The 25,700-nt window shown below is 38.1% G+C and overlaps 1 protein-coding gene across 2 annotated transcripts in view; it reads right to left on the reverse strand.

Moving 5' to 3' along the window:
- Positions 1 to 2,750: 2,750 nt before the first annotated feature.
- AP1G1 (adaptor related protein complex 1 subunit gamma 1) overlaps positions 2,751 to 25,700 on the reverse strand; it is an 80,806-nt gene continuing 57,856 nt past the window's right edge. For both annotated transcript variants that reach the window (XM_027119371.1, XM_027119370.1), the window contains 12 exons: positions 23,772 to 23,912; positions 22,980 to 23,034; positions 18,206 to 18,328; positions 17,945 to 18,034; positions 17,203 to 17,330; positions 16,050 to 16,154; positions 14,994 to 15,135; positions 14,675 to 14,801; positions 10,828 to 10,935; positions 10,547 to 10,707; positions 7,799 to 7,897; positions 2,751 to 6,933 (listed from right to left, as the gene is read on the reverse strand). In XM_027119371.1, the coding sequence (XP_026975172.1) occupies positions 6,832 to 6,933; positions 7,799 to 7,897; positions 10,547 to 10,707; positions 10,828 to 10,935; positions 14,675 to 14,801; positions 14,994 to 15,135; positions 16,050 to 16,154; positions 17,203 to 17,330; positions 17,945 to 18,034; positions 18,206 to 18,328; positions 22,980 to 23,034; positions 23,772 to 23,912 (1,381 nt within the window). In that variant the 3' untranslated portion in view covers positions 2,751 to 6,831. The remainder of the gene's footprint in view (positions 6,934 to 7,798; positions 7,898 to 10,546; positions 10,708 to 10,827; positions 10,936 to 14,674; positions 14,802 to 14,993; positions 15,136 to 16,049; positions 16,155 to 17,202; positions 17,331 to 17,944; positions 18,035 to 18,205; positions 18,329 to 22,979; positions 23,035 to 23,771; positions 23,913 to 25,700) is intronic.

Consider the following 25,700-nt stretch of genomic DNA (forward strand, 5'->3'; position numbering starts at 1 on the left):
GAATCTTCAGGCAACTTCTAAGGAATTAGCAGAAAAAAACAATTTCTTGTGCTTTGAATAATTGGTATCACCTATTAACCATTGCTTCAGCTTGCCTAGTACAGACCAACTATATGTTAAGAATATTTTAATTGTAGGTTTAGAACAAGAGAGTTTGACATCTGTCAGTGCAGTCTGTCCCCCTCTTCTATGTATGCGTTTATAGATATTTTAAATTCCAAGACAAAATTTGACTCTTGCAAAGATTCTGACTCTGTACAAATTATTTCTTCTGTGAAAGTTTGGTCACTACCTTCTCCCCTCTCATGAGTTACTTTGTATATACCAAAATTCCAGTCTCCAGTCAGTCATCTTCATTTCTTTGTCTCATTTTAGTGAATTTAAAATGATGTCTCTGTGAGTCTGGTGTAAAGTGAAAAAAACTCTTTAAGTTGTCTACCTCGTGGGTTTTCCTTCTACCCTGAAATTACTTTCAAGAAAGCTACTCAAAGTAGTTGGATTCCCATTTCAGTGCTCATTGGGTAACTTCTTCCAGCAAGAACACTGGTATGTAAGGGATAAGCACCAATATGGAGACAGAAGTGGAGTTGACCAAGGGCAGACAGGCAGAGAAAAGAATGAAAATGTGGTTCAGAATTAAGTGCTTCTAAAAGCCTGTTTCTTGAGGTACTTACACATTACATTTTCCAGATCTCATGAGCAGAAGCTCTTTATTAGTTTATCATCTGAAGGGGAAGGATCCTGTCACACGACCAGCATTTGAGTTCATGCTGGGGAACAGCAGTGGTAGATGATTTTTTTTTTTTTTGTAATTAATGGGAGAGTGGGCTAAAGCATCAATTCAGAATACAAGCATATGCTAAAAGTTATGTATTTACTACTTCTTCAACAACGTAGTACCTCTTTCAAAAAGAGAACAAAAAAGCTAGGAGCCCAGGTGTTGCAGGGGATAATTTATGACGCAGCTCTCTTTAAAGGTCTCCATGGTTTAAGACCCAATTCAGTTAAGTGGTGACAACCAGTTGATTCTGAGTTTTCTTTTCAGATCATGTATTGCCATTAACATTTTATACTGTTTCAAAGGTCACATATTCATGTTCTCCCCCAGTTCAAGGCAGTGTGCATTATGTATGCCTAGGGTTATGTAACTACAATTTCTAGAAATGGTAAACAGCTCAGACTAACCCTAAAAATAAATTCCTCTGGGATTTTTTGTGCAAATATCCATCTGCCCTCACTGCAGGTTCATCATTACAAAAATCAGTTTGAATCAAGCCAAGAGACAGATAAGTCATTAGACTCCCTCCTTTCTGTATCCTTCCTGTAAGTGCATACCTCTCTCTCCACCTAGAAGGGGTTGGGGAGGGACACACACACACACTTTATCCCAGGAGCTCTTCCTAATCTTCACTACAAAATGGAAAGAAGGTGTGGAGAAGGGGAGTTCACGTCTGTAAGATTTTGGTAGAGGAGCCATAAGAGCTTACTACATTTGCTTCTTTATAGCTAGTTCCCACTCCTTTGATGATCACAAGTCATCTTTAGGCCTAAATCCTTTGTTATTTCTACCACAGATTGAGATTTAGATAGTCCTTATTTTAGTTTCAAATAAACAGGCTGTATTTACCTGGCTTCCAGGTTTGAAGGATTTTTTTTCTTGAACATTTTTGTATTGTTGAATATGGGGACAACTGAACTAGGGAAGGAAATAGCATGAAAAATACTTTTAAAAAGTGATAAAAATTGGGCTTCCCTGGTGGCGCAGTGGTTGAGAGTCTGCCTGCCGATGCAGGGGACACGGGTTCGTGCCCCGGTCCGGGAAGATCCCACATGCCGCGGAGCGGCTGGGCCCATGAGCCATGGCCGCTGAGCCTGCGTGTCCGGAGCCTGTGCTCCGCAACGGGAGAGGCCACAACAGTGAGAGGCCCGCGTACCCCAAAATAAAAAAGTGATAAAAATTAATTTGGTCCTTCTGGATGGAAGTTCAAATCTGAACACTATTCACTGTATTAAGTAATGTCTAGAGTCTGTTACTGGCTAACGTTTTCTACTGCAGCTTTTATATTTTCCTCTCGTTACATGGAGATGAAGGTGTCAAGTAAATTTAATATTAGAAACAAAGATGAATTTTAACTAAGCCACATATAAGATTATAGAAATGTCACTTATCAAACAGCACCAAAGGGCACTTCTGCATAAATTAGATAATTGCCAAGGCCTACTTCCTTCTACTTCTCAGTTAGGGGGCTAACTATCACTCTCCCTCTTTTCAATAAGGGACTATCAGGGATCATCTGAGTACTGGAACACATAAGCTCCCAACTTTCAACCACTCTCACTTCTATGGAAGAGTTCATATAAAATAGATCATGAAACAGAATTCATTTGGCTGGTCAAGCCTTCCTCTTCTTAGACACAGATAAACTTGAACAAGTCACAAATAGACGCTTTAAACTAAAAGTTCATGACCACCTCTAACACACAATTCATCTTGACATGATTTATTTGCCTTGTTTGAGAATTCACCCATGTGGAGAATACCAGCATGGAAACAATCACTAGTTAAAATTTCCAATTGCACTTTTCACTGTCTGTAACTTCAAGTTTTTAAAAATTTGTTCAAGTTCCTCTTTTGGTGAGATTTCTGTGTAAAAGGAACATTAACAGGTCAGTAAGTTTAGCTCAAAGCTCTGGAATAAGAACTCATCAAAGGCTTCTCTAATCCACTTGTAAGAAGTGAGGAAGCAAAATTTAAATCATTGAGTATTGACTTTTTATTAGTCACTGTTCATAATTTGTTTCAACCAAAAGACAATACACACAGCAGAATTCTAATGCATCCCATGTAAATGTTTACATCCATTTTATTCCTCTCACCTCTAAGACTTATCATTTAATTTAAAATTTTTTTTACATCTCAAAAATATGTCTGCAATAATTAGAACTTCATTAGCCGTCCCGCCTGGAAACAGCCTTTTAATATTTTTACAGTAAAGAAGATGTGATGGGGCTTAATGAAAATGTAACTTACAACATTATGAAAGAAAAGGGACTATACAGGGACACAGTGGGAGTTCACAAAGGAAAGAGTTCAGAAGCTCTTTCCCATGAAGCCCCCAAAGAGAAAACAAAAACAAAACACACAAAGCGCAACAGCAGGTTCCAAAAACAAAAACAAAAACAAAACTCCAATGTTCCATGTTGAAGTCAGAATCAGCCTCGTGGAAGTTCAAGAAGCAACTGTGCATGCTGCTTCAGCCTTTTCTTCTGTTTGAATGTTCCAGGTCCTGGAACCCTGTAGATGGGACCCACTCACCGCTATTGCTTGAAAAAGAGTTATTCACTTCCAGTTCTACAAGCAGGCCCACCCTCCTGAGCCAGAGCTGGTCAAAGTGTTTTAAACTTCAGGACTTTCTGAGCACGTCTCTTTTCAGTGATCCTCCCCATTCCCAAACTCCTGAGTGCACAGACGTGTACCACCTCTCCACCAACCACAAAGCTCGTGAGTATCCACTTTTTGCTCTCTAGCTCACTCTCTGTTTAGGACAATGTGGGTAGTACACATTCACTAGAAAAAAACATACGCATTCAAACTTTCCTTCCCCTAGTTCTCATAGCCCAAATATTTTCCAATGCAGAAGATAATGAAGTTGAACCTTGAAAACAGTATCCCCTAATTTCCAACCTCTCAGAACAACATAAAAATGGAAAGCATGTTATATAGTAGACGGAAATACTCAAACCGTTAGTGCTAGACAGTTTTCTTATATAAATGGGACAAACAAGGGGTATGAAGCACATCTTTAATCTACAAGAGGGAAGAATCCCCTCCCAAATGTTACAGTGAGGAATGTTTCTTTAAATTAGAAAGACCTTAAAATGAACAGATAATCACTATACAGAGCATGAAACATTCCATGGCTGTCCAAATTACCTCGAGGTAACAGCACCGGAGCATAGTGGGAGAAGCTTCTCGGGTAGAGCACCCTTCCTACAGTTTTCTGAGATTACTTAGACGAATTCTCCTTTAGGATTACTGTGGGGGTGGGGAGGGAGTACAGAATAAAAACTACTCTGGAAGAGGGGAAAAAATGAGGTAAAAGTGCATGTGAAATTGTCCAAGTGTGTTTAGGCTCACTGCTTATCACCCTGGAGTTATGAAAACAGCCATGGAAATCACCCTTTCCTCACAATGGCTCTGAAGTTGTAAATCTAAACAATTTTGCTCCCCCGTGAATGGTTATACTAGGGAAAGAAATAACTGAAATGTGCAAGTATTCATAGAAATTAAGAGATTTCTCCTTTAGCAGCACGGCCAAATGAGAGGAGAACGAATTCTGATCCTAGAAACTAAGGCACACTGAAGCTTTCAAAGATCCAATCATTTGAAACAGTCTTCACAACCATCAGTATCCTAGGCAGTTAGTTACCTGGCCGCTAGTCCTTCAATACGGTGCTCAGGTTCACTCTCTGGAATCATTTCATATTCTACACAGCACCCTTTGTGTTAAGGCCATGATTTTTACTCTGTCTAGACAAAGCTATGGATGATCACATAACTCTACCTCAAAACTACATTCACGCAAGGAGACACTTTGTTCTGAGAGTAGACCCTTTCCAGCCCCATTAGCTAGCACTGTCTCATAGCATGATCTTCAGCAAATTTCTGAGATTCAAATCAGTTCAACTAAAGAAACTTGAGCTGGTTAACTATAAACGTGAGAGAGAAAATAAAGCCTCAACCACAAGAGGAATGTTAGACAAATTCTATTCAAGAAATCCACCAATATTATGTTAATCCTATCACGTTTCACAGCATTAAGTATCCATCCAATGAAATCAGTCTGCAAAGAAACCTTTAAAGACTATTTTTCATCACACAGGCAGAGCAGTTGTTTGAAACATACACTAGACCACAATTACTTTACTGAAAACTACGCACAAGGTAATATCCTGTTCTTGACTCAGTCAACCATTTACCCAGTAGAATAAGTTTTAGCAAATCTTGCTCTTAAATACTAAAATAAGACCAGAAAGTTCCCCCTTTGGAGCCTTTAGTTCAACTCCAGTTTGTCAAATGTTAGGAATAATCTAGCATCTGATACAGAGCTAGATTTGACAAGACACTGAAGATTTTAAGTAAAGGCTTGGTGAAATGGAGGGGGGAAAAATGGATATCTGTATCCAGTTTTAAGACCAAAGCCAAAGTGGTCCTTATACTGTACTCAATACAGTAATGATTGCAAATGTTTTAAGAGCAAGGTGGGCCTGACTTTTCCTTTTCTTTAGTACATCAGACATGGCACCTGTGCACCTGAACATACACAGTACATTCAACACGTGCCACAGGAGAGTCACCTTACCTCATGCCAGCAACTCAGTGTTAAGGTTTGATAACATGAGGGTCCTTTCTAAAAGCACTCGGTACTCTCACTAGTTTAAAAAGCTCCAGATCTCAAGTCTTTGATGCAGATACTCATAAGATTGGCCTCTCTTGAAAGACCAACTTCTCGCACTCAGGAAAGGATATTCCTACCCTATGGTGTCTATAAGACTTCCTCTGACATAGGGAGCAAGGAAGCTACAAGGCTTCATTCCAACACCATAAAGTACGATATAGGAAAGATTTCTTTAACTGCGTGGTCTTTATTTCAGTGCCAGTGTTACAGATACAACACAAATGTTCCAGTTAGAAGAAGGAATTCAAACGGAATGCCAAGGTCCAAGCCAGGCTCAGGAAATAAAAAGGGAGATTTGGAGTAATGGAGAAGATGACTCCAATATGCTCTAGAGTGAATCAGATACTCACTCTTCCTGTGGGCAAAGGTGCTTTTGTTAAGGAGTCTGTACTTTAAAAGTGGCAAACTCCTCTTTCCACCCATTTACCATAGTTCAGGCAAGTCATGGGTTTGGGAGAAACTTTAAAATTTGTAGTGGGAATAGGGGCATTAATAACTATTAATATACCTTTTGTAAATTGTCCACTTTGCACTTTAAGGGGAATCAATTTTGAAAATCATGGAGAGTACTCATGACTACAGCTAAAGAATGCAGAGAAAGGGGGGCTGGAAGAGCCTTTGAAGTTTCTATTACAAATAGAGCACCATATCCTTCATGCCAAATCTAAACAAAAGCTCTTTTTAACTGCATCTGTCCAGTGTTTACAAATAACCTTTCAAGGTCTGACCAGTTCTTGGTAACAAACATACATACATGTGTGTGTCTGTGTGTATACAGCAATGCACAGAAAAGGCTACCAGGAGCCTAATGCCTCTTTCAAACATTGGGGGAACCAGTAGAAAAAGGCAGGGCTCCCTCATGTCCACCGTTACATTTCCATTCTCAATGCCAGATGTAAAAAGCGCCTGAAGATGGTAACCCAGCTAGTGAGGAGTAAATACCCCACCTTGCCCAGTCCACAGAGAAACACAGTAAAAAGAAGGGGCAACTCTTTGCTGCAGAGACAGAGTGAGTGTCTTCTTGCCATGAATTCCAGTCCTCTCCTCCAGACCAGCTGCTTATTTCCTCAGGGGCCCAGGGAATGTTGATTCTGGCTGTAAATGTAGGAGGGGTGGAGAAGTGCAGAAAAAGGAGAGGAGGAGGAAGAGTGCAAAGTAGCCTCCAGAAGCAGCCGGCCTCAACAGTGGAGGAGAGGAGATTAGTCTTTAACAATGCTTCAAGGTCAGCAATAACTTTAGGAAAATCCTCCTCAACAGTTCTCTTCAGCTCCTCATGCCCATGGTACAGTTGCGGGGGACTTGCAGCGATCATAATCTCCTTCCCAGAGTTCCTTTGATTGAGTGGGATAAGAATGAGAATGGTGCTGGACCCTCATTGCCAGGACTGAGGGGGAAAGTTGTTCACCTCTGCTAGATCTTGCATTGCTGAGCCCTTGTGATTATATGTGAGCTTGATCCGCATTCGCAGCTGTTGCTGTCAGAAGAAAAGAGAATAAAAAATTACACACTGAAATAAAATCTTTAGAATCTGTACAGTCTACAAATAGACTTTTAATCTTAGAAAACACATATTATTTTAAAGCAGAACTCTCTTAAAAATGAAACACAGGCAAAAAACAACAACAAAAACCACCTAATACTCTAGCTATTAGCCAACATCATGCAGTCAAGTAGAGAAAATGCATCTCCAGAACTCACTGTTGGCTTCAATCCTAGAACCACATTAACAGGACAGAACCACTCAGGAGTATTTTCACAGAAACATTTGCTAAGTGCTTTTCTCAAGATTCAACCCTTGTATCCAATTTTCTAGAAAAATGAGGTAAACGTACTCATCTTATGCTCTACATTCAGATATACTGGTTGCTTTGTCCCCCTCCCCATGCAAAAACCTAGACTTTTAAGCCTCTAAATAGAGAAATCTTTAAATGTGCATTTTAAAGATTTTTTTTTTGATGTGGACCATTTTTAAAGTCTTTATTGAATTTGTTATAATATTGCTTCTGTTTTACGTTTTGGTTTTTTGGCCATGAGGCATGTGTGATCTTAGCTCCCCGACCAGGGATCACATCCCCACTCCCTGCATTGGAAGGTGAAGTCTTAACCACTGGACCGTGGGGAAGTCCTCTAAGTGTGCATTTTAATGAGATGCCACTAAACCATTTTGTGTGTCTGGGCTTCACTTACTATCTACAAAAGAACAAGGAGGTTAGACCAGACATTTAAAAAGATTTCTTTTCTGCTGTGAGTCAGAAAAACCTTTGAGAAACAAAGCAAATTTTATTTCAGGGAATATGCTTACACCTTGCTCAGATAATGTCTTCAACTGTGCTACTCACCTTCTGTGGGTTCAGAACTTTAATGACTTGTGTGATGGTCCCCGTATTAAATGCTGGGACGATGCTGCTGCTAGGAGACAGAAGCTGCAGCTGGAATGTCTGGGGGGAACAAAGGGCACTCTTCAGAAAAATACACTTAACACTATGTCAGAGATGTCAACAAATACAGTCAGACACGCAGATGATGGTTCAATTACCAGATTTACCGACTACTAAATTCTATTTGTTTTTCAGATATCAGCAATTCACAGCATGTGGGCTATCACTTCATGGCATTTATAAAACGCCATTGTTTCTAGCAATGAGCTACCCTTTCCTTCCTGGTAGAAGCAACTTTAGCCTACCACTTTTCAAAAAGTAACCAATTCTCGTTCTGGCAACCTCAGTTAACAGTAACTGATCAACTATGTAACTAAAAAAACAAAACAAAACAAACAACAGCAACAAAAAAAAATGGGTCCCTGCGGTTAAAAAAAACTAGAAAGAAATGAAAAGCTTTCTAAAAATAGTAAACCAGCACACTAGTCACCAACTACACGCCTTCAAACTTTTGTGTATTTGGACAGTTGGGATCAGAGACTTGAACCTTTGTTTTCTAAAGCCTATATAATCTGGAATGTGTCAAGGGTTACTCCTACAGGACAGAGGTAAAGGAAAAGCTGAAAAAAGCCAGTTTGTTAATATGTATGTGGAACACATCAGGATCTCTACATTGGGGACACAAAGCCCTAACAGAAAAATTATGTGCAGAACTAACCCATACAGCAAAAGACCTGGAAAAGCCAAACACCATAATTTATTGAGTGCTGGTGGATTTTGTTTGTTTGTTTACAGGGAAGAGAGATAAAGGAGCTGTGAGCAAGACAGGTAAGTCATAGTTAGCACTATACAGTATGTATGCAGCTATTTTACAGACTAGGGTTACAAAAATTTTCCTGAAAGTTTAGTCTCCCAAAATATTAGAGAGAGAGGAGAATTAGAGAGAGAGAAAGAGAAAGAAGAGAAGAGGGGGAGAGAGAAAGAAAGGGATGGAGGGAGAGAAAAGAGAGAAGGGCAAAGGGGAGAGAAGGAGAGGGAGGGAAGGAAGAAAGGAGGGAAGGAGGTTCGTGGGTCTAGGTCTTCTCTAAGGCCAAAAATTATAAAAGCAGAAATTTAATCTCAATGCACAGGTTTATTACTTTGGGACTTATTCATAAGTCTACTGTCAAGATAAATTATGTAAGCTAAAATTCATTTATTTACATTTATTTCATTAAATGTTAGATGGCATCAACTGTAATTCACACCATTATTTTATATACCACTGAGAAAGAAAATAGGCTGCCAATGAAACTATGACAAGGGTATCAATTTTAAAATGTACCTCAATTTCAGAAATAACAAAAAGTAAAAATAGTATTAGTAGAATCTACGAAATACAACGTTTTGAAGTTCAAGATACATCATGATATGCAAATAGGCATTGTATAGTACAACACCAAGAAGAAGGCCATACTTTAAAGCAGAGACAGTATGTTGCTAGAACCGCAGCGTAAAATAATAAGTATAAAACTCTAAGTTGTAGCAACTAACATTTACTGAGCACCGAACATACGAAAAGTGCTTAAAACAGTACCTGGCACATAAAACTCATTTATTCCTCAAAGGAACCCTATGAATTAGATATCACGATGACACACCCCCTTTGCAAATGAAGAAACGGAGGCATAGAGATTAAGTAACCTGCTTAATGTCATACAACTAGTATTGAAACCACTAACTCTACTGCTTGTAAAACATCTACATTATTCTGACTCCTAAAAATCCAAGTAAAGAAGGTTGCAAAGTCAGCAGTAACCACAAGTAAAAGGTCTTCAATTTCCAAAATTGTGTTGTCTGAATGTCATACTTCACATGTCACTGAAAAGATCAGATTAGCCTAATCTATCCCAGGGGTTGGTAAAATATGGTCCATGGGCCAAGAATGAACTGACACCTCTTTCTGCAAGTGTTTTATTGGAACAGAGCCACCACCTTTATATATTGCCCATGACAGTTTTGGCACTATGACAGCATATAGCCTAAAATACTCACTATCTCGTCTTTTACAGAAAAATTTTGCCCACTCCTCATTCTACATTTTCCTTTTTCAAAACTTTTCATTATTCAATGATGAACATAAACACTCCTTAAACTAAGATTTGGTATAAACAAAACTTCAATTTACAAAAACAAGCAGTCATTGCATCAATAGTAAACTAGATGTTAATGAAGGAGGAATGTTTCTCTCACATTATCAAGAGGCAAAAACTTTTAATTCTGATCCAGTGACTAGAAGAGAATATCAAATACATGAAGTCTCTCATCTTGATTGAACTTTAATTCCACATTACAATTTGTGCTTTTTAGGTCTTTACCACTGTACTACTGAACCCCAACCTATCCTCAGTGCCCTGAGCATTAATGAATCACCTTGTAGAATTCTGCTCTGTCGCTATTAGGCTGCCCTTCCTTTATCCATTGTAGACAATACTAACTGTAAGAATATTTTGACTAAGCAGAAAGTGTTCATTAAAAATGACATGCTTAGTTAAAAAAAAAAAATGACATGCTTTAATGAACCATAATAGTTAATTACTGTTAGTTTGAGTTAAATCTGCAAATTTAGTTTAATCTCTGAACATTAAAATATATCCCTTACCAAATACATAAAAAATAATCAGCCAATTTTTAATTCAAGGAAAAAGGCCAAGAAGACAATTATAGTACCTTTGGTACTGCAGCCTGGAAAACAAAGTCCGTCATGTCCAGCTCTGTGCTGTTGGAGGCCTGTATCGTTATCACTGTGACACTGGGGTTGGTGTTTGACCGTTCAAAGGTGAATTCTATCTTCAAGCCATTCTTACTGTATGCTGTGATGGAGGGGATGCCTGGGAAAGCACAGGGAGATCAGTCTAATTGTAGTCAGCCTAATGCTTGCAAAATTATTACTTCCTTTCTTCAACAACTATCTCTCATTGCTCTAATGATGATAACACCAGTGATCGTACCTGTAGCAATGTCATTGAAGAGAGGCTGCGATGAAAGCCCATCCAACAAGAAGGGGGGCTGGGATATCTGTGGGACTGAGGCAGGGGCGGGAGCAGCAGCTGGAGCACCTAAATGAAACATCCCAAAGTTAGGTCAATCTTAGCCAGAATGACAAATCTCACCAAGAAAATATGGAAGAAAATTATCATGATCTCAAATTAAGGGAAGGATGCCTTAAACAAGATGCAAAAATAACTAAAAATTCAAATACTTTAAAATGAATAACTTCTGTTCATTAAAAAAAAACATAAAAAAATAGACCAAAGGCAGAAGAAAATGTATGCTACAAAATAACAAATGGATGATTACCCAGAACTATAAATATCTTTTACAAATCAATAAGGAAAAAAGTTAACCTAATTTAAAAGTGGTAAGAGAAGTGAACAAGCATTTCACAAAAGAAGGACTGCTTTGATTAATTCTTGCATATTTACACAGGGAGACATGTTACAAAAAGTGTGCATAGCAAGATAATTTCTAACAATGAAATTCTGGAAACAAAATGTCCATCATCAAAATAATGGGTAAGTAAATTGTGGTACACTGACAAAATAAAATACTATACATATACAGCAGTAAAAATGTGAATGCACTAGAAATGCACTTAACATGGATTATTCACAAATACAATGTTTAGCAAAAAAAAGTAAGGTATAAAAGTACACATGCAGTTGGATACCAGTTCTAAAAAGGCAAAAAATGGCAAAACAATACTACACACTGTATCATTCTAGAAATACACATGAATGGTAAACACCAAAGCTAACACTATTTTAGAATAGATAATAGTTACCTCTGGGATCAAGACGGAAGGAGATAAGGGGGCAGTACACAGGGAATGTCAACTCTCTTAGTAACATTTTATTTTACAAGCTAAGTAGATCAAGGCATTTATTAATTTTAACACACACACACACCCTGGGAGAGGTGGTGTGGAGTGGGGGAAAGAAATCATCAGATTATCATACTTATTTGATCCTTCCAAATAAGAACAAGTTAAGGAGGGCCAGGGATAGAACGTGATCATGAACTAACAGAAATCAAGATTCTAAGAAGAGGCATAAGAAAATTCAGCAAAAGAAAGAGAATGCATTTTATGCTTAAATAGATTTCAAACTACTTATAAAATTAACTGAAATTACACCATTTAAAAAATTCACAAAATGAAATAAAGGCTGAATTAGCTTAAAAAAAATAATGCCCAAGTACACTAGAAAAAAAATCACATACTAAAAATTAGCAAGGAAGGTAGAAATACATATGGCTAAGCAAAGCACAAGGAGCTAAAACAAATGTGGACACCACAGGATGTGCAGTCAAGCAGATTACCAATGAAGAATATAAACAAATATTCACATAGTTATCCTAGTTTTTATAAATCTAATCTAGTAATTTTCCCACAATTTCCATTTTCAAAACAATTTTAGAAACGTGTTCCCATGGAAAATCACGGGCTACCCAAGACACACAGGCAACATATGAGTCCCTAAGTCCCCCAAATTTTAGCTTTTTTCCTCCTGCAATGGTACAATACGTAGTTTTGAGAAACAACAGAAACTCACTGCTCCAGTTCCTCTAAAAGCTCATACTAAATTTATTTCCTACTTTCTACTGATTTAAATTACTGTGCATTACGATATGACTGTAATGATGGCTTAAAGAATCTAGAACTCAAAATTTTTTTACTTAAAAATTAAAAAAAAGGGAAAACGTGTTTAAACTCATTATGAATAAGGAAAGGAAAATCTAGACTTTTTAACATTTTATCATTTTACTTTTTCATTTAAGACTAGAAAAACAAGAAAGTCAGAACAAAAACAAAACATTAAGACCCCATGATAAATGAGTTAAAGGATACAAAAGGAATGTACGAAAAGGAAATTCATGTATAATGCACATATGGATAAATATAAAACATTCCCTTGAATGAAAAAATAAAAATTAACAAAATGATAGCATCAATCTTTCAACTGTTAGGGCTTTTTAAAAAAGACGATAATATTTATGACTATACAGTGAAACTCATGGCCATATACATTGAGGAAACGATAAATAACATTTACCAAGTGCCTACTATGTGTCATGCATGTACTAAGTCACTGTTCCTCACAATACCCTATGACGTTAAGTATTTATCCTTCTTACTTTAAACAGATTCAGACAGATTAAGCCTAACTTAACTTAGCCTAAGAATGTAAACCCAAAATAAATTTGGACAAATTTATGTAATAACGATATGTTGAGGCATCAGTTATGATAAGAAAACTCTGGAAACAAACAAAATGCCCAATAGTAAGGAACTGAATAAATAATGGTTCAAACTTCTTAATGAAATATTAGACAACCATTTAAAATTATAATTGGTAAGATTATGTACTAACATGGAAATGCTATTATGTTAATAAATAAAGCATATCATCTATACACTACAGTTTGTTTTGGACATGCCGCACAGCTTGCAGGATCCTAGTTCCCTGACCAGGGTCTGAAGCCAGGCCCTAAGCAGTGAAAGCACATAGTCCTAACCACTGGACTGCCAGGGAATTCCCCATACACTATGTTTTAAACATGGGATTGTTTTTGTTTTTCCATATATCTAGGATAGCTTTGGCATCTCAAGATTTGAAAATGACTATTTGTAAATGGCTCTAAGTACATGACAAGTAACATTTTTAAATTCTGTTAAGACAAATACAAACCATAAGCTCTGGGAGGCTGCTACGTTAGGAAAAAAATCATTTAGCTTGTGATAGCCAGTCTAGATGAGCATTCAACAACTTTATCCTATGGCTGTTTTCTACGTAAGGTCATGTATGCTGTAACTCTCCATTATACTTTTAAAGAAGTCACTTAAGATAGAAATTATATGCAACAGTGATACTCTTGGACTCTTTTTTTTTTTTAATTTATTTATTTTTGTCTGTGTTGAGTCTTCATTGCTGCACGCGGGCTTTCTCTAGTTGCGGTGAGTGGGGGGGCTACTCTGTTGCGGTGCGCAGGCTTCTCATTGCGGTGGCTTCTCTTGTGGAGCATGGTCTCTAGGCATGTGAGCTTTTGTAGTTGTGGCACACAGGTTCAGTAGCTGTAGCTCACGGGCTCTAGAGCGCAGGCTCAGTAGTTGTGGCACGGGCTTAGTTGCCCTGCAGCATGTGGGATCTTCCCGGACAAGGGCTTGAACCCATGTCCCCTGCATTGGCAGGCGGATTCTTAACCACTGTGCCACCAGGGAAGCCCTCTTGGACTCTCTTGAACTCTTGTGTTCACAATATCTCTGAACACATTAATTACAAATGTCTACTACATATAAATAAAGAAAAGATATTCCCAAATGAAAAGTTATATTTGAATATTATAACCATGGATGACTTTCTCCTTCCATTGCTTTAATACCAAGGAGAGAGACAGGGAGAGAGAGGGAAGGAGGAAAACAGTTGACATCTCTCCACTCTCTACAAACGGCCACAGTTCTTGGAAACTAACCATGAGTAGAAAGAAACCTAGAAAAAGTAATGTATTTCTTGGGATGTATTTCTTTTCTAACCTGAGACAGTCCTTTCTATCTTAAAATGCTATGAGTAATTTACTCTCCAAAAAATTAAAAATTAGACTTTAAGGAATCCCTATTAATTATCTCTAGAGTATTAGTATGGCAACATATCCCAGATGTTGTGAAGACTCTTGCTTTTCACTTAGCCTCTCCCATCTTCAACTGTTTCATGTGCTAGATAGAAAGGCTATGTTCAGTACAGTTTTCCCCTAAGGTCCTTGTCCCTAACCAAGCATGAAATAACTCTAGTCTGGCCTCACCTGTAAGGTTGATGTCTCCCAGCAAATCAAGAAGTTCTCCACCAGCAGAAGCTGGTTTGCTTGTAGGTGCAGTTGGAATGACAGGTGTTATGTCATTTCCTCCCAACAAATCCAATAAATCATTGGCCTAAACAAGGAAATAAAATCTTATTCATTAGTCATTGCCTAATCTGTATCTGATGCAAAGCCCTTTCAACACTTAAAAATAAGGAAGAGAACCATCAATCAATCCAGGAACACTGAAAGGTATCAGCTAAGAGATAGGTTCTAAGGAACTATAAGATCATGAAGATCCCCAGATAAGCAAGGGAAAAGCTACCTGGCTGGTGGGCTGTGGCCCAGAGGGTGGTGGCTTGGTCTCTAGAGGAGCTGGTTCTGTCTCTCCATTTGTCTGCACAATCTCAGTAGGGCCATTTGTGGTTACTTTTTCCATGACAGGCATTCTCTCAAGCAGAGCAGACCTGAAAGAATCTGAAGTGGTTAAATTCTAGGCAGTTAACCTAGCTTCCCTACCCAAAACAATCACTGTAACTATATTGGAGCCAAACATGTACAGACATCTCCCCTCCCCACATCCCAACACAGACACTAAAACAGAAGCTGGATTACAAGAATACATGACCTAAATTCCTGGCTGGATTAAGGGCAGGCAAGAAACACTGAATGGACAAACTGTCCCTCTAAATCCCGAGACACTGGGAATTCTCAGTGATAGAGAAATTGGAATGAAAGAACAGCAAATAAGTACATTATTAGCAGTTTCCAATTAAGAAGATACTGGGGCTTCCCTGGTGGCGCAGTGGTTGAGAGCCCGCCTGCCGATGCAGCGGACACAGGTTCGTGCCCCGGTCCGGGAAGATCCCATATGCCGCAGAGCGGCTGGGCCCGTGAGCCATGGCCGCTGAGCTTGCGCGTCCAGAGCCTGTGCTCCGCAACGGGAGAGGCCACAACAGTGAGAGGCCCGCGTACCGCAAAAAAAAAAGAAGAAGATACTGCATAACAGAAGAGGGAAAAAAGATACTGCATAACAGAAGACACTGCACACCAAAATGTTAATAGTAATGATATCTGAATGCGATTCTCTTGAGAAAAAAACAACTCCCACTTCTTCACCAAATAAAATGGAAAATGAAGCAAACTTTCTCTACCAAAAGAAAGGTGAGAAGGGGACTAAAGGAACATAGTTCACTTATTTCTTTAGAGGCTAGGCAGAATAGAAGATGGACAAAACACAAGGGGCCAAGCAGTTAGAACTAAACAGAGTTGTGAAGTCCGGCTAATAAAGCACGAGGGATGAATCTCCTTTACGGGTTTATCGTGACAATTTGTTTGAGATGCTAAGAGGCACATGCATTGTTTACTTTCTTTTACTTACCTCATATGGTCATATTTCTTAAAAAGTGCATTATATTCTACTGCCCTCTGCTGGAGCTCCACATCAATGCTGCTTCCATAGATGGAAACCACTTTCTTAATTCGGCTTTGGGATAAAATGACAAACAAATTCAAATACCCAAAAGAAAGTTCATAAACAAGCAGAGAGAATAATGTTTGAAACAGAGGGTTCTGGTTAAAATTTTGAAATGCTCTTTTCTTAATGTACATAACTTTTCAAAAACAAAACACTTTTCCTTTATGTTCATTCATCTGACATATAGCTCAAGACCATCATACTTATTACCATCATACTTATTCTAGTTGTAATACTAGATTTTGTCTGTTAAATATCTCATACCCTAAAATTTGCTAGACAAAAGTACCAATTATTAATTTGCTACAAAAGAATAAATTTATAGTGTTCACTCTCTTCTTTAATAACTTTAAAATAAGATTTTATCAACAAGTGGGTCATGGCATCAGACTTCTTTCAACAAAAGGTCATTACCTGACACCAAATTCTTCTACTTCACAATTTAAATAGTAAAAAATACCATTCTTCACGAGGCTTAATATTAAAAATTAAAGCAGACGGCTTCCCTGGTGGCGCAGTGGTTGAGAGTCCGCCTGCCGATGCAGGGGACACGGGTTCGTGCCCTGGTCCGGGAAGATCCCACATGCTGTGGAGCGGCTGGGCCCGTGAGCCATGGCCGCTGAGCCTGCGCCTCCAGAGCCTGTGCTCCGCAACGGGAGAGGCCACAACAGTGAGAGGCCCGCGTACCACAAAAAAAAAAAAAAAAAAAAAAATTAAAGCAGAAGGTCTAAGAGAACTAAGTTTAAATATGCTTGGCTGGGAGACTGATCCAAGAATTGACTTTTCGTCAAAACAGTAAAAAGAAAAATATAAACCAGAACCCTTATATGGGAAAATAACTTCGCTACTTTGAAAGAGAAAACAGGCATGGGGGATGACAGGGAGCAAAGTATAGATAAAATAAGGATTAACCATGAAATGATGATTGTTATTGAGGAATAAAGGTATATGCAATTGATTTTACTATTCTACTTTTGCTTTTGCTTGAAATTTTCCATAATAAAGTTTTTAAAAATTACAAAACAACATGTTCACCCTACTTTTTCTCCATACTCACTTTACAGTACAGGTGAATCGAGTAGAAAGCTTCATAATGGCAGTGAGGGCATAACCTCGTGTCACTGAGGTGGACATATTAGAGATTAGGACACTTTCTAAAATATCCAACACTTCATCCTCTGTTACCTGTGCAGAAAAAAAAAAAAGACAATATAAGATGAATTTTAACTGTAAATATCTACATCTGATATTAAGTCACAGGATGTCACCAGAAAGACAATCCTGCCATCATCATTACCAAAGCTTCTAACATAAACTGTGCTTTGCCAGAGTAACTGTACAACCTAACCCACCAACCAGAAGCAAGTAGGAGGGAGGTAAAAAGGATGGAAAATACCCATTGGGGGCTAAGAGGCATTTTATGACTTTCAAAGGCAGAAGGAGAGGAAGAAAGGAAAAAGATACATAGAGTTAAAGTGTTGTTGCCACAACTTCTCTGAAATCCAGTCCTTTAATGAGCAAATGGAAACATGGATACACTCTCATTTCTTATCAGCCAGAGGGTAAGAGAAACAATGTAAGTCAGTCTGATGGGATGGGGGGTAGGTCCTAAACGCAGTTTTAATATCTCACAATGGCCCAGTAAGTTCCAACTCAAAAATCAGCAGGTTTTCCAATGTAATTCTGGAATTGCTTCTTTAAAAGGTTTTCAAGGAATCAATCTCAACTGATTAAACACCACTCTCTTAAAACCAAAAAATTGTTTTTCCCCCTCCTTAACCAAGAGTGACAAAGGGTACCTGAATAGGCTCTTCCTCTTCACATTGGCCAGACACAAGAAGATCTCCATATTCACCTATACACCAGGCAGCTACTTGCACCAAAGGTTGCTGTCAAAAGAAAGTCACCATTTGTCAAAGATTTCAGTCCTTTAAAGGATTAATACAAATCACAGGTCATCTAATCATAAAGGTCAAAACTGAGGCACCTCTAGAGTGACAGTAGTAAGAGCATATCAGGAAAATAAAGGGCAATTTCCCCCCAAAAGTGAAAGTACTTACCTGAGAATAATCACCAAGAATTGCTTTGTACAAGCGCTGGACAGTATAGGCATGCATCTCCACACTATTGGTTATTAACTGGATCAAGTTGGGAACTGCATCATCACGAACATAGCTTCCTGCCTAAAAGGAAATGCGGACAGTTACCCCTAGAAACACACAGTAATAATAAGAAATGTTAGCTAGTATTGTTGCTGTTCAAAGGAGACTACTACAAAACACCCTCAAAGATAAAGTTGTTTCCAATTCTCATGTTTATAAGCAGTTCAAACTTCAAAGTCTTTTTTTTTTTACTGGAGTATAGTTGATTTACAATGTTGTGTTACTTTCAGGTGTACGGCAAAGTGAATCAGTTATACATACACATATATCCACTCTTTTTTTAGATTCTTTTCCCATACAGGCCATTTCAGAGTATTGAGTACAGTTCCCTATGCTCTACAGTAGGTTCTTATTAGTTACCTATTTTATATATAGTAGTGTGTATATGTCAATCCCCATCTCCCAATTTATCCCTCCCCCCTTAAAGTCTTATTTAAATGAATATTCTAAAGTTTTAAGATTTTATAAAAAATAAAAACTTCTCTTCGTCCAAAGTAAGAAAAAAAAAAAGTTTAAAATTTAAGAAGCCTTCTCTACTCAAAACAGGTAAGGTCTACGATTACAAAAATTTAAGAAATACATTCACTGGGAACTTAATTACAACAACCTCTCCCTTCCCACAACTCCCCAACACAGGTGTTAAAATCACATGAGCTAGCTATAGTAGTCACGCTACTCTGGGGGATGGAGAGTACATGAACAGTTCAAAAAGGCTTGTTAAATAAGATGAGACTGAAATAAATAGTAACTTTTAAAAAACCTGAGTTTAGGGGACTTCTTTGGTGGTCCAGTGATAAAGAATCTGCCTTCCAATGCAGGGGACGTGGGTTCGATCCCTGGTCGGGGAACTAAGACCTCACATGCTGCAGGGCTTAGAACTAAGCCCGTGCGCCTCAACACACATGCTGCAAACTACAGAGCCCACGCACTCTGGAGCCTGCGTGCCACAACTAGAGAGAGAAAACCCGCACACCACAACTAGAGAGAAGCCCTTGCACCACAATGAAGAGCCCACACGTCACAACGAAAGATCCCAAGTGCCTCAAGAACATCCTGTGTGCTGCAACTAAGACCCGATGCAGCCAAATAAATACATAAACAAGCTAACAAACAAATAAAAAACCTGAGTTTATTCACACTCCTTTAAAAACTAGTTTATAAATATAGAACCAATAAGTAGTCCCAGGAATAGGAAATATTTTGTATTTAATTATCCACATTAAAAAAAAAAAGAAAACCTTGATCTCTTTATTGTCCTCTTGACTAGTGGAATCTTGAGATTTACAACCACAAAAACAAAATACAGCTATTTAACCTATGAGGAAACTAAATTTTGGCCTTATCAGAGCACGATGATAACCAGGCTGCACAGGACATATAAACAGTGGAACCTGTGCCTAGTATCAGCCCACCTTGGTCAATCTCCCATTACTGGACAGAAGAGTTGATCGGATTTACAAGACTGAGACCAGGCCTACCCATGTGTACTTTAGAGAGGAAAAGGACAAAGAAAAAATCCCAGGTGGCTGGGATACCCACTCCTGTTAAGAAACACAAAGACAGGGCTTCCCTGGTGGTGCAGTGGTTGAGAGTCCACCTGCCGATGAGAGGGACACGGCTTTGTGCCCCCGTCTGGGAGGATCCCATGTGCCGCGGAGCAGCTGGGCCCATGAGCCATGGCTGCTGAGCCTGCGCGTCCGGAGCCTGTGCTCCGCAACGGGAGAGGCCACAATGGTGAGAGGCCCGCGTACCGCAAAAAAAAAAAAAAAAAAAAAAGAAACACAGAGACAGAGGGAGAAGTTTAGGGAAATGGTCAAAAAGGAAAGGTAAGAAGCTAAAAAGCAGGTAATTAGTGGTGTGACTTAGATATTTACATTCTTCCCTAATAGGAAAAAGCAGAGTGTTTTATTATTTTTTTTAATAAATTTATTTATTGTATTTATTTGTTATTTTTGGCTGCATTTGGTCTTCATTGCTGCGAGCCGGCTCTCTCTAGTTGCAGTGAGTGGGGAGCTACTCTTCACCGCGGTTCACGGGCTTCTCATTGTGGTGGTTCTCTTGTTGCAGAGCACGGGCTCTAGGCGCGGGGGCTTCAGTAGTTGTGGTATGTGGGCTTCAGTAGTTGTGGCTCGCAGGCTTAGTTGCTCCGCATGTGGGATCTTCCTGAACCAGGGCTCGAACCAGTGTCCCCCTGAATTGGCAGGCAGATTCTTAACCACTGCTCCACCAGGGAAGCACAAGCAGAGTGTTTTAAATAAGAGAAATCATCAACATGATCTAATTGACATTTATAGACCACGCCATTCAACAACAGCAGAATACACATTCTTAAGCTCACACAGAACATTCATTAAGACAGATCACATTCTGGGCCATTAAAAATAAATTTAAAAGAACAGAGGGACTTCCCTGGTGGTCCAGTGGTAAAGAATCCGCCTTCCAATGCAGGGGACACGGGTTCGATCCCTAGTCGGGGAACTAAGATCCCACATGCCGCGTGGTAACTAAGCCCACGCACCACAACTACTGAGCCTGCACACCTCAACTAGAGAGACTGAGTGCCACAAACTACAGAGCCCACACGCTCTGGAGCCCACGTGCCACAACTAGAGAGAGAAAAACCCAAACGTCACAACTAGAGAGAAGCCTCTGTGCCACAACTAGAGAGAAGCCCAAGCTCTGCAATGACGAGCCCCTGTGCCACAACAAAAAGATCCCGCATGCCACAATGAAGACCCAAGGCAGACCAAGATAAAAATAAATAAATAAATATTTTAAAATAAATAAAAGAATAGAAATCATGCAAAATTAAACTAGAAATAAGTAATATAAAGATGGCTGAAAAGTCCCCAAATATTTGGAAATTAAATAACACACTACTAAATAACACATGGATCAAAGAAAACATTGGGAACAAAAAACTATAGACCAATATCTCTCATGAACACAGATGCAAATATCCTTAAAAAAATTAGAAAATCAAATACAACAATAATGCATTAAAAAACCTATATGTCACAACCATGTGGGATTTATTCCTGATATGAAAGGCTGATTCAGCATTCAAAATTCAATTAATGTAAGCCAACTATACTTCAATTAAATAAATAATTTTTTAAAAAATCAATTAACCTAGCACATCAATAGGCTGAAGAAGAAAAATCATATGATCATATAAAAAGAGAACATAAATTGATTGGAAAACCGAAAAGTTGGAGCAATTTTTTAAAAAAGGTTTTGATTTCGATGAACATTTTTCTCCAGGAGCTCTAATTTTGCCCTTCTTTTGAGCCTTATAAAAACCATCATATCTTTTGTTAGAATATAGTTTCCCAATTAAGTATACTGACTTTTAAACTTTTACAAAATTAATTCATTGTAGGTAAACTATTTAATTGAAATTTTAAAAATTTCAATGGTATCATTCCCTCCTACAGATGTTTCATAATTTACTTAACCCATGCCCATTTGGAGACTCCTGGTTGTTTCCAGCTTTCCCCTATTATAAATAAGATTAGGATGAACACTTCTGTAATATACATTTTTGCACAGTGACCTTTTATTTTTCCAACAGAAAGTCCTAAAAACATAATTAATAAAGTACTGCCTGTTCTCTATTTTCTAACTAGCACTAGGAATTAGATTAAAAAGTATGACAAGTGAAAAATGATACCTCACTTTTATTTTATTTACTATCTCTTTAAGAGTAAGGGTATTTTTCACTGTTAACTAGCCATTTCTTCTTTTGTCAAATGTCTGTTCAAATGCCAGTTTTTCCTTTAGTGTTTCACTTTTTCCTATTAATTGTAAAGTATTTATAGATTAAAAATATTAACACACTGTCATATGTTACAATGGTTTTTCCCCTAATTGTCATCTGCCTTTTAACTTTGTAGACTTTTTTTTCCTTCTGCTATACAAGTTTTAAATTTTAATGTGGTCAACTTCGTCAACGTTTTTTACTTCTGGTGACATAATTAGACATAGATAGTTATGCCACTACATTTTCATTTTTACTCTTAAATCTCTAATCCCTGTCTATTGATTGATCGACTGAGAAGCTCCAAAATTCTGGAAGACTACCAAAGAAAGGATATTCTATAAAATCATAATTTAAAATCCAGAATTTAGCCATTCAAAACTTTCCAATGATTTTCTATCATATTCAAAATAAAATCCTAACTCCTGTAAGGCCTTATAGAATCTAGCCCCTGCATCAAGCTTACCATTCTCTGTCTCTCTCACTCTACTGGCTTCACTGGCCTTCTTGATGCTCTCCAGACAGGTCAAGCTTGTTTGCTACCCTAAGGCTTTGCAACACTTACTGTTCCCTCTGATTTGTACACTCTTCGCCCAAATCTTTGCACAGCTCCTCATTTAACCAAGTTCTCTACTCAATGTTACCTCCTCTGAGTGACCTGCCCTATTCTACCTAAGACACCTGGCCCACTGCCCCATATCCCATCCTCTTCTGCCATCAGTATAGTCCCATATGCTACTTTAGTATTTTTCATAGCATTTTCCCCTGCCTGACAAGAGAGTGTTACATATTTCCCCATGAATTTCCTACCTCCCCCACTAGAATATAAGCTTCATGAGAACAAGGGCTTTTCTGACTCGTTAATCGACACATCCAGCCCTTAGTATATGTTGACTTAAGAACACTACTTACCGTTGTCAGAACGCGCATAATTGTGTCTATATGCCACCGTTTGGAAGGTGCATACCTGAGAAAATAATGGCACTAGGTGAAAACACTGGAACCTATAAACTAAGCTCTGCTCAGTGACTTTCAAAAATCCTGTCCTACAGCATTTTTTAGGTTCACAGGTTAAGTGATTATATCTGGATCCATTTTACCTTCAAAACTAGCAGCAATTCCCATTTCAAAGGGTGATGAAGTGGTACATAGTCAAATTCAGATGTTCCACGTAATATGCAATAGGAGTTGCTGAGCTGAGAACTGGGGACTCTGTCTCCATTTTTTCAGAAAATAAATCATAAAGTCAGGACAGGAGAGGATAGAGAAGAAAAAAGAAAAGGGACTCTTCCGAGACCCAGGCACACCAGGACTAGAAACTTGCTCCCTTAAATTCACAGTGAAAAGAGGGGAAACAACCATACTACCAAAATCTTGAGGTACTTCTTCCTAAAAGTTTTACACAGAACCACCATCCAGATGCTGTAACTTTTCTATTCTTTTCATCAAAAGGACATCATAGATGAGAGGTTAAAGAACAGATAAAAGAGGAGATTTTATAAAAGTGGGATTATTTTGGTCTTAGCATAATGCTTAACATTAGATACTGGCTAGAATGGCCTTCTCAAACCTAATTTCTAATGGGAAGCCTGAAATAAATGTTACATGTTTAAACATGTTTACAACATTTCCCCCATGTTTTAAAGATGCTTTCCAAAAATTTCCAAGCATTTTTTACCAATGAATATAAAAATTAAATCTTACTTTTCTGCAGCAAGGAAGATTCCAGATGCACAGTCTGCTTTAAATTCTGGCTCACATGAATCCAGAAAATAAAGCAATTCCTTCATCATGCCTCGAATATTATTCCCATTTACCAGGGCAAAACTCAATTCCATTGCACGCCTTGCAGGGGGGAGGGAAAAAAAGTTATGATATTTACAGTGGGAATGAAACAAAGACCCAGGTATGTTGTCTTTGAACACCAAGCACTAGTGGATGTATTGATGTCTTTGCATGATCTTATGATCCCAATCTTTGCACATGAGATAACCAAAGTTATCAAATTTATTTTGAACGTTCATCAACACTTTTCTTCAAAAATCCCCAAGAGATATACTACTAAAGACCAAAAATGCAGTTTGAGTTCAGCAATCTATTCTATGAAGCTGAAATTTAGAATACTTAAAAGGCTCAAAAAGAGAGGCAACAAAATTATTACCCAATGATAATACCTCTGCGTTATTCATTAAAAACATGATATATAGTCACCATACTCTCCTTTTATTACATCCACTTTAGTCCAAAGATGATGTAACATAGTTTACATCAAAAGGTACATAGAAGAGTAGAATAAAAACAAACCTTGAGAGCTAAGTGAAGTTAGAGAAAGACAAATATTGTACACTATCACTCATATGTGGAAGCTAAAAAAAGCTGAATGCATAGAAACAGAGACTAGAATGGTGGTTACCAGGGTCTGAGGGGTGGGAAAAATGGGGAGATGTTGGTCAAAGAGCACAAACTTCCACCTATAAGATGAATAAGTTCTGGAGATTTAATGTATAGGATGATGGCTATTGTTAATAACAATGTATTATATACTTGAAAGTTGCTAAGAGAATAGATCTTAAATATTCTCACCATGAAAAAGAAATGGTAAGTATGTGATAGGATGCAGGTGTTAACTAATGCTACGGTGATAATCATTTTGCAATAGATAAGTGTGACAAGTCAATGTGATGGACATCTTTAACTTACACAATTATATCTCAATAAAGCTGGGAAAAAAACTGAAAAAGAGAATAAGAGCCATGAAAAGGAAAAAAAGGGTATGTGCTATGAGAGCAAATAGGAGTTTCTAAAACCGCCTATCAAATTTGGCAATGAAGGCAAATATGGACATGTTTTACATATAAAAGTTATAAGGTTACGACAGGCATCTTTTCACATTTGGTCAATAATGTCAAACATGGCATATAATTAACTTTCAAAAATCCCAATTTAATACTACTTTCATCTTAGTTAATCTACAAGCAACAAAAACTCAATCCTTACAGAAATGCAATAATAACTAATTCTTACACAGTGCTTAAGTACTTTACATATGTTAATCCAGTTAATCCTGCATATAACCTTTTGAAGTGGGTGCTCTTGTATCCACATTTTGCATATGGGACAACTGAAGCACAGGAAGGCTAAGTAACTAGACAAAGTTTATTAAGGGCAGAGCTAGGATTTGAAATGAGGCTTTCTGGCTCCAGAGTCTAAGCTCCTACTGTTATATAACCTGTCAAAGAGACCCAGGTTTTACTTTTGAAATGCAAAGCCCAGTCATGAGCTATACAGAAACAACACAATAGAAGTCAGAAAGTCTGATTTCTATTCCCACGTCTGCCATGTCCAAGGGGTAAGGTTTGGAGTAAGTCATTTGATTCCTTTGGTACTGTATTTTAATCTGTTAACTGGGGATAGAAGTAATTGCCTAGTCTCTCTTACTGGCTTGCTCTGAGAACCAACTGAGAGAGTGCTTATAAATCCTTTGCAAAGCACTATGTAAAAGTTGTTATTACTGACTCTAGGTCTTATCTTTAGTTTGCCCAAGCACTTAGCACCTGTTCTCTGCAAATAAAAGGAACACAATTATCAATGAATGTTTGTTAAGTGAAGAGTTTCAGAGTTCATTTCAAAACT

The sequence above is a fragment of the Aethalodelphis obliquidens genome, unplaced genomic scaffold (genome assembly GCF_003676395.1).
Source record: "Aethalodelphis obliquidens isolate GAN/ISIS:26980383/991018 unplaced genomic scaffold, ASM367639v1 scaffold20, whole genome shotgun sequence".
Classification (NCBI taxonomy): domain Eukaryota; kingdom Metazoa; phylum Chordata; class Mammalia; order Artiodactyla; family Delphinidae; genus Aethalodelphis; species Aethalodelphis obliquidens.